The 7,964-nt window shown below is 47.2% G+C and overlaps 1 protein-coding gene across 1 annotated transcript in view; it reads right to left on the reverse strand.

The window, feature by feature from the left end:
* Window positions 1-476: 476 nt before the first annotated feature.
* Window positions 477-7,964, reverse strand: part of misp (mitotic spindle positioning) — an 11,332-nt gene continuing 3,844 nt past the window's right edge. Inside the window, exons 2-5 of the mRNA XM_030048777.1 lie at window positions 4,628-6,959; window positions 2,139-2,401; window positions 1,392-1,430; window positions 477-1,249 (exon numbers count right to left, since the gene is read on the reverse strand). Coding sequence (XP_029904637.1) covers window positions 1,160-1,249; window positions 1,392-1,430; window positions 2,139-2,401; window positions 4,628-6,824 — 2,589 coding nt within the window. The 5' untranslated portion in view covers window positions 6,825-6,959 and the 3' untranslated portion in view covers window positions 477-1,159. The remainder of the gene's footprint in view (window positions 1,250-1,391; window positions 1,431-2,138; window positions 2,402-4,627; window positions 6,960-7,964) is intronic.

Consider the following 7,964-nt stretch of genomic DNA (forward strand, 5'->3'; position numbering starts at 1 on the left):
ACACACACACGGCCCTCACCTGGCTCAGGTAGAGCAGCAGCTACAGGAAGACAGCAGATCAGAAATCAGACAGAGGACAGCGCAGAATGAAACAGCAACAACAACATTCAAATGTGGAGCTACAGACGGAGGAGGAAGTGAGCGAGAGGGGCGGAGCTCAGGGAGGACGCATGGAGTGTGTCCCAATAGTATGCATACACATGCATACTGCATACTACACTGCATACTTTGTAAGGGCAGCTGCAGTACATACTAAAAGGAAAAAGTAGAAGTATGAGATTTGGAACGCAGGGAAGGAAAGCGTTTGCCCTGGTCAGAGTGAAGAGGTCAAAGGTCACATCAGTTCTTCATGAGCCCTTTACACCCCCTGAACAAACTGTGACATCACCGCTGAGCAGCCAATCAGCACCAACAAACTACAAATCATGACTCGCAAACAACGAAGGGAGATTTGGATCTGTTTTATTATTTGCGTCATTTCAGTTTCGATGCATCACTTAAAAGAATCGAACAAAACAAATTTCCTCTTTAGTTTCTTCCCTGAAGAACCAAACAGCAGCAGAAGAGCCTGGAGGCGGAGCTTCAACCAGACAGAGGCTGGCGCTCTATGCAGGGCGACGCCCACTGCCGCAGGGCAACGCCCACCGCTGCAGGGCGACGCCCACCGCTGCAGGGCGACGCCCACCACAGCAGGCCGACGCCCACCGCTGCAGGCCGACGCCCACCACAGCAGGCCGACGCCCACCGCTGCAGGCCGACGCCCACCGCCACAACAAACCAGAGTCTGTAAACGTGTGAAGGCTGCCGGCTGCTGGAGCGGCTCGGGGCTCCTCTGTTCTGTCCTCAGCAGCTGGCAGCTGATTGGACGAGGCGAGGGCTGTCATCTTCACAGACTGTTGCTGCTGATTGGCCGGTTCAAACCAGTGCAAACTAGGTAAAACCAGCTCAGACCAGTTCAAACCAATCCAGACTAGTTCAAACCAGTCCAAACTGGTCTGTGGAGTGTCAGTGTGAGTGAAGCTCTTCAGGGACAGACGTCCTGCTGGTTGGACTTCCTGGTGAGAAGAACTTCCTCAAGATGAACCGAGACATGGTGAAGATCCCTCGCCGCCCCCTGCTGGCCGTGGCGTGCGGCCTCGCCCCCGCTGGGCCGGGACGCTCACTGGTTGTCCTGGTTGGCGAAGACGCCGGCCTCCCAGCGCAGAGCTCGCTGGTTTTTGTGCCTGGTGACACGCGTGGCCTCCAGAACCTGGAGCAGAAACATGAAACTCAAACGCCTGAACACCAGGAGCTACGTTTCTGTTACCTTTTTGTATTTTTAGCAGTTTTTTACTGTAATTTAATTTTTGTTTTTATTTGTTTGTTGTTGTTGTCCCAGCTTGTGAACGTACCTCGTTGTTGATGTCGTCTGTTGGCTGGATTCCTGCGTACTGTGGAGAGCAGAGAGAAACATTTTCAAACCTCAAACCTTTCCTTTAGCTGATGTCAGCACTGATCAAACTGATCCAGGACCTGTGTTGCAGGCCTGCTGATCAAGGCCACACCTGCTGTGACATCACTAAGTTACCTGCCTGTGGTCTGTCAGGTGTATTTAGGGTTATTTTTTGCTGGACGTCCTGCTTCAAATACAACAGTAACCCTGATCTGAAGCCTGAGCAGACTCACTGAGTGTCTCTCAGAAACAAGAGAGAGGAAATCAGCAAATTAGGGTTAGGGTTAGAATTACCGGAGCATAAGAAGTAAAATAAAATAAAATAATAATAATAATAAAAAAAACATATGCTTTTTAACAGCATTAAAAATGTGTGTGTGTATGTGTGTGTGTGTGTGTGTGTGTGTGTGTGTGTAATTATGTATGTGTGCATGTGTACATATGTAGGTGTAAGAAAAATATAATTACAAGAAAAATATCATAAAATTCCTCCCAGAATAATTTTCAGGTGTAGTCATGAAATAATTTCACAGATAATTTAACAGGTGGATCTCCGTCCTGTTGCTGCTTTTGAAGGTACAAATAACCGACTGCAGAATGCGTTCACTGACCAATCAGAACTGAGTATTCAACACAGCCATGTGATAAAAGCCTTTGAGTCAAACATCGCCCTGAACCATCTCTCAGTGATCCTCGTCTCACTCACCGAGCTCTCCTCCAGCTTCTGCTTGACTCGCCTCTCCTCGAAATCCTCCAGCAGCGTCTCCGTCAGGCCCTTCTGAGCTCCGGACTGGAGGGAGGAGGAGGAGGAGGGAGGAAGATAGAGGGATGAGGGAGGGCAGGATGAGGATGGAGTAGAGGATGAAGAAGGGAGAGAGGAGGAGGTCCAGGGTTGAGCGGTGGTGAAGGACAGGGAGGGCAGGCGGCCTGCAGGACGGGGGGAGGGGGACGAGGCGCTGCGGCTCTCATCTGAAAGATCAAACGCATGAAAATGAGTTCCAGCTTCACGTGACTTACTCGGTAAATCTCTTCCCACCTGCTCTGCTTCGACTAGGGTTCAACCCTAATGTTTATTTTTCTTTTCAGGAAAAGTGTATTTTAATGGCAGCTTCAACAGCAGCTAAGAAAACTATAATAAAGAACCATCTCTTTGAGGAGACTTTGGCTTAATTTTGTTTTTGATATCTGTGGACTTGAAAGATGCCCTGCAGCTCAGTTGTGGATGTGGGTCAGTGCCTGTCACGTTCCCATTCATTCACTCTTCTTCTATTCCCTTTCTTACTTTGTATTTATTTGGACTTATTGTATATTATTGTATATTGTACATAGGTTGTATATTGTATATAGGAGTGTTATACATACTTTCTATTTTATTTTTATTTAATTTTTTATCTATTTTATTCTTATCTATTTTTTACTTGCACAGTTCTGGAGTTGTTGCAGTTGCATTTCACTGCTGCTGTACCCGCACATCATGCATGTGACGAATAAAAATCTTGAATCTTGAATCTAGAATCTTGCAAGACTTAATGGTGCAAAATCTGATTCCCTGCTGAACTGGTCTAATGCCATTAAGGGTATTCAAAGGATTAACTAGTTTTACAATGACATCATCTTTTTCTTCATCCATATTTAATGTATTGTTTGTCGCTCAGTGTCGCAGGCCCTGTTCTTATGTTGTTAAGAACTTTGCTTAAGGAATTCTATGTACTTTTTATATTTTAAGTTTATCATTAGTAACATTAATTATTAGGGGTGTGGGACTTTCATGACTTAATTCCGATTATTGGGTGTCCAATTTGATTTAAAATCGTTTTTTGATTCGGAATGATTCCCGATTATAAACTGATAATTGTTTGGAAATAAATGGAAAGGAGGCACTATTATTGTGTCCCTTTTTATTATTATTATTATTTTATTTTTTTAACCACCCCTATTAATTATGGGTTAGCTTTATTCTTAATTCTCTACCTTGTGTTCTTAAATTGTTTCTCAATGCCCTTGCTTTTTTAAATTAATTATTTTTATTATTGTTATTAATTTCCTGTTTTTTTCTTGTTTGTTCCTGTTTGTTGTTTGTTATTTTACCTCCCTGTGCCTCTGTATTATTCACTCATGCTCCCTTTGTTATTCAAATTGAAAATGAAAATAAAATTTTGATCAGTCATCCTGACAGTCCTGACCTCTGACCCCTGCGTGTTCTCCTTTTAGCAGCTCTGCATCATATTTGCCCAGAGGGTTAGCTTTAGCCTCATATATGTTTTTATGAGAGGCAAGTAAAATTGAAGAGTTAATCTCTGAAATGCCATAATCTCCAGACATAAATGAATACTGAAGTTTTATCATTCGGTTTGTATAAATGTTCAATGCCCTCAGATGTGTTTTAAATCCTTGGAAAAATTCTGCAGTTATTAAATAATGGTTTTATATGTTTATTCTATAGGTTTTTAAAATAAATAAAGCCTGTAACTCCTCACTGAGCATGCGACAATCTATGACGGCTGTGAAATCTGTGCCGATCGGGCGGGTTCAGCTTCGTCTCATTTGTGAAGTCACAGATTGTGCTCGTACGTGACAAGGACAAGCTCCGCCCCCTTCGGTGGAGGAATGTGAAAACGCTGCAGAAGCAGATTTGGCACCAACATCCAATCTGAAGTCCAACCTCCACACGGATAAAAACAAAAAGCAAATCTGTTTTTGACTGGAGAGGGAAAGCACCGTTTTGTTAACCAAAGAAAATCCTAACCCTTAACTCTAACCCACTTCAATAATTAGGATAAATTATTTATGCACTGTCAGTCATTTTTAAATTGCCTTTTTGTTGTTAACATGGTCTTGGGCCTGCTGGAGAACCGTTTGCGGCGTTTCATTTTATTGGTTTGGTTTGTGTTCCTGCAGGCTGAGCTCCTTCGGGCCGGTCGGTGGTTAATCATTGCAGTAAGTACAGACCTGCTGGTCCACTACACCTGGACTTTGGTCCTGTTCTCATTAAGTTACTCATTCCCTGCAGTTTATGAAAGCCAGCAGAAACAAGCCAATGAAACACCTTCCCTGAGATGAGTTCAGCTTTCAGCAGATGAGCTCTTCTGTTCTGTCACAATAAAATATGAGAATCTTACAGCACCAGATACCCATTTATTGCAGTAAATTAACTTTCCTAACCTGACACACAGGGGATGAGGTGGAGACTCATACCTGTTTTTGACGCTGGGTAAAACTGACTGACGGCCATTTTGTTTGCTTGCTCCACCAGGGGAGCTGGAGAGAAGAGAGGCTCGTTGGTCTGAGAGGAACTTCTGTCCACGTTTTCCTCTCTGGACTCCCTCAGCTCTCGGAGCTCCTGCTCCCGCCTCAGATCCTCTTCAATCTCCTTCTGAATCAGATCTGGAGTTCCTTGTCTTCTGGTCTGCAGGCCGGTGGACTCCAGGTTCTCCCTCCAGGATGGAAGTGTGGTTGCATCATGTTGATGTGTGAGCGTGACAGAGTCACTCCAGGTCGGTGAGGTGAGGGAGGTGGAGGAGTGGGAAGATGACATGGATGAATAAATTCTTCCAAAGAGAGCGCCAGTTGGTGCAGGATCCCTCTTCTCCTCCACAGATGGAGGCTCAGTGCTGGTCGCTCTGTCGACCACCGTGACCTGAGGTGTCGCCAGCCGCTGCGCCTCAGCACCTGTCAGCCTGACTCGATCCTCTGGGAAACCTTTGGGAAGAACTGTGCTGAGGTCTTGGTGGTCCGAGCCCCACAAGGTGATGGAGATGGGTGCTGAGCTCCTCTGGCTGATGTATAGCTCTGTTTCCTCAGGGTGTCGGTGAGGGCAGCAAGGAGAGGGGAAGCCCTCGGCGTCTGAGCTGTTACTCCTCTCTCCAGATTCAGACCAAGATCTTTCCTCTGTCCTCCTTTCTCTGTGTTCTGTATCAGATTTGTCTTGTGTTTCAAAAACCTTCTTTCTTTCCACCAGTTCCTGCAGAGAACTTTGGCTGTATCGTCCCACAACCCTGCTCTGCTGCTGAAGGTCCTCCTCCCTCTGGATCTCCCGCTGGATGAAGAAGCTCACTCTGTTCTTCTCTTTGGCCTTAATGGGCATTAGCGACGATGACGGCAAAGGCTTGGTCTTGATCTGCACCATCTCAGCCCTGTTGTCGATGAGCTTCAAGCCTCGTGAACGCCGCAAGTTCTCCTCGCGCTCCTGAGCAATCCGGATCTCCCTTTCAATTGGTGTCTCGTAGCTGCTTGTGGACTTTGCATCCCTGCTCCCCTCGTGAATGTTGTCGGTGGATGTGCTTCCATCACTGGTGTAGCCACCTCCCGCCTCCGCTGACAGCTCCTCCAGGCCAGAGTCCAGGTCATCGAACACGCTGCTCTGCCTGGTGAACCTCTCCTCAGCTCGGTACACCATAACTTTTCCTCCAGTGTAAGGGTCCCCGCCGCCCTGTGGGGTGAATGAAGCTGCAGCGTCACTCAGCAGCTCCTCTGTGTTGTTGGTCTTCTCTCGCCTGGATGAAGACACATCAACATCTGGCTGCAGCGATGATCTGCTCAGACTTTTTTTAAACTTGGGAGGACTGAGCATGGCATGCAGTCTGGCCTTCTCCATCTTCAGGAACTGCTCCCGAGCTGCGCTGAAGTTGATCTGCTCTTTGTCAATGGCTCCCGGCTCAGCAGGTGGGGCTGGCTCTGGTCTGGGGCTGATAGGCTCATAACACAGACTGAAGCCCTCGATCAGCCTGTTAGGAGAGCTGCTCAGATCCAGGCTCTCCAGTGCACTCCACTGCTTCTTCAGCGTAGGGGTCTTCTTAGGCGCTTGGGTACGAATTATCTCTTTTCGAAGCTCCCTCTCCTCTTCCTCCTCAACTACTTTGATGCCGTTGTTTGTATGCACTTTGTATTTTGAGTCTCCGTTGCTCTCCTGAAACAGACTCTCTGGCTTCCTGCCACTGGAATACGTCTGCAGTTTGAAGCTGTCCTCCTGCTTGAGCATGGCCAGCTGAGCCTGCCTCTGAGGAGAAACCATCCACGCTTCATTTAGCTCTGCCTCAGGACTCGCTGGATCGTCCACAAAGGAATAAAAGCCAGAGTGGGAGCCGGAGCTGCTGCTGGGGCTGCTGGGGCTGCTGGGGCTGCTGGGCTGCCACTCGTCACTAATGCTCCCTCTCTCCTCCGACACTGCCACCTGCTTGGCCTGAACCACAACATCCCGGGACACCTCGTCCTGCTGGGAGGAAACCACCACTGAGGACTGGCTCCGTGAGACGGAGATGCCATCGGCGGAAACGCTGGAGGGGCTCCAGCTGGGTTCCAGGTCAGGAGTGGGACTGAGGATGGTGCGCAGGTCTGAGGGGTTGAGCCTGGGAGACAGTGGCTGTAGCACCCACCTCTTTGGGTTGCTCTCCATAGGTGCTTGTGATGCAACAGGTTCCTGGGTGGACGGGGAAGCTTCAGAAGGAGGAGGCTGGCGAATGCAACTGGAAGCTCGGACGCTCTGCTGAGTCAGCACATCCTGACTATCACCCACAGCAAATGAGAGTCTCTGCAAGCAAGAAGAAAGCGAAAGGGAGAGAGAGAGGTCAAAATCTGTGGAAACAACAGCAGGCTGTGGTGCTTGGGGTCATTTTAGTTCTGTGTCCATGTTCTTCTCAGTTTTAGATTTAATAATATGATTATTTCCACCTATATTGACAGAATTCACTCCCAGAGCTAGTTGGAGTTCAGTGCTTTGCTTACAGCTTGTGTAAATAAGTTTTTCCATCATAATTTTGACAAATCACCATAAAACACAGAGGGTCTGATCGAAACTAAATGAAAAAATCTTTTTCTAGGCTGCTCCTGGGTCTGTAATCTCATGTGTTAAAATCAGGTGTTGTGATGTCAGTCCAATTATGTGTCTGCTGTGCACGCTTGCTCCACTCCACCTAGCCCAGCTTAGCTATACTAATTTAGCTTATTGAAACTAATCTTAGGTGGCTGTTTTAGGTGTCTGAGTTCAAATTTCTGACTAAAGTCTGCCCGCTCTAAGAAGCTCCCTACACAAGCTCTTAGGACATTTCGGGACCATGAGGGTTTGAACTCATGTCCACCTGTTGAGAAACTTTCCAGTAAGCACTGGGCCGCCCCGCTGCGGTGCACACTATACAACAAGCTCCTCCCACTGGGGAGGTACCACACCTCCAAACTGTTTATCACCATTTCTGCTGCTGCTGTTACTATAGCAACCATAACTGCTGTTGTTGTCACTGATAAAACGATCAAACCTGCTGAAACCACAATTCGTGCTGTTTTTACCATTATCACACCATGTCAGTGACTACTAATAGTTATCACCACTGTTATTACTACAACACCCATCAACAGTAATGCTACTGTTATCACCACCACATCTGTTATGACACCTTTACAGGTGTTTCCTCTTCCTGCTGCTTCCTGTGGAGTTGAAACTGCACCTCTAATGGGACATCCTGAGGTCCCCTTGACTTTAAAACTGACTCAGCACCTCAGAACACCTGATGGTGCAACAGGGAAGTCACCATTTGAACCC

Source organism: Myripristis murdjan, chromosome 4, assembly GCF_902150065.1.
Source record: "Myripristis murdjan chromosome 4, fMyrMur1.1, whole genome shotgun sequence".
Classification (NCBI taxonomy): domain Eukaryota; kingdom Metazoa; phylum Chordata; class Actinopteri; order Holocentriformes; family Holocentridae; genus Myripristis; species Myripristis murdjan.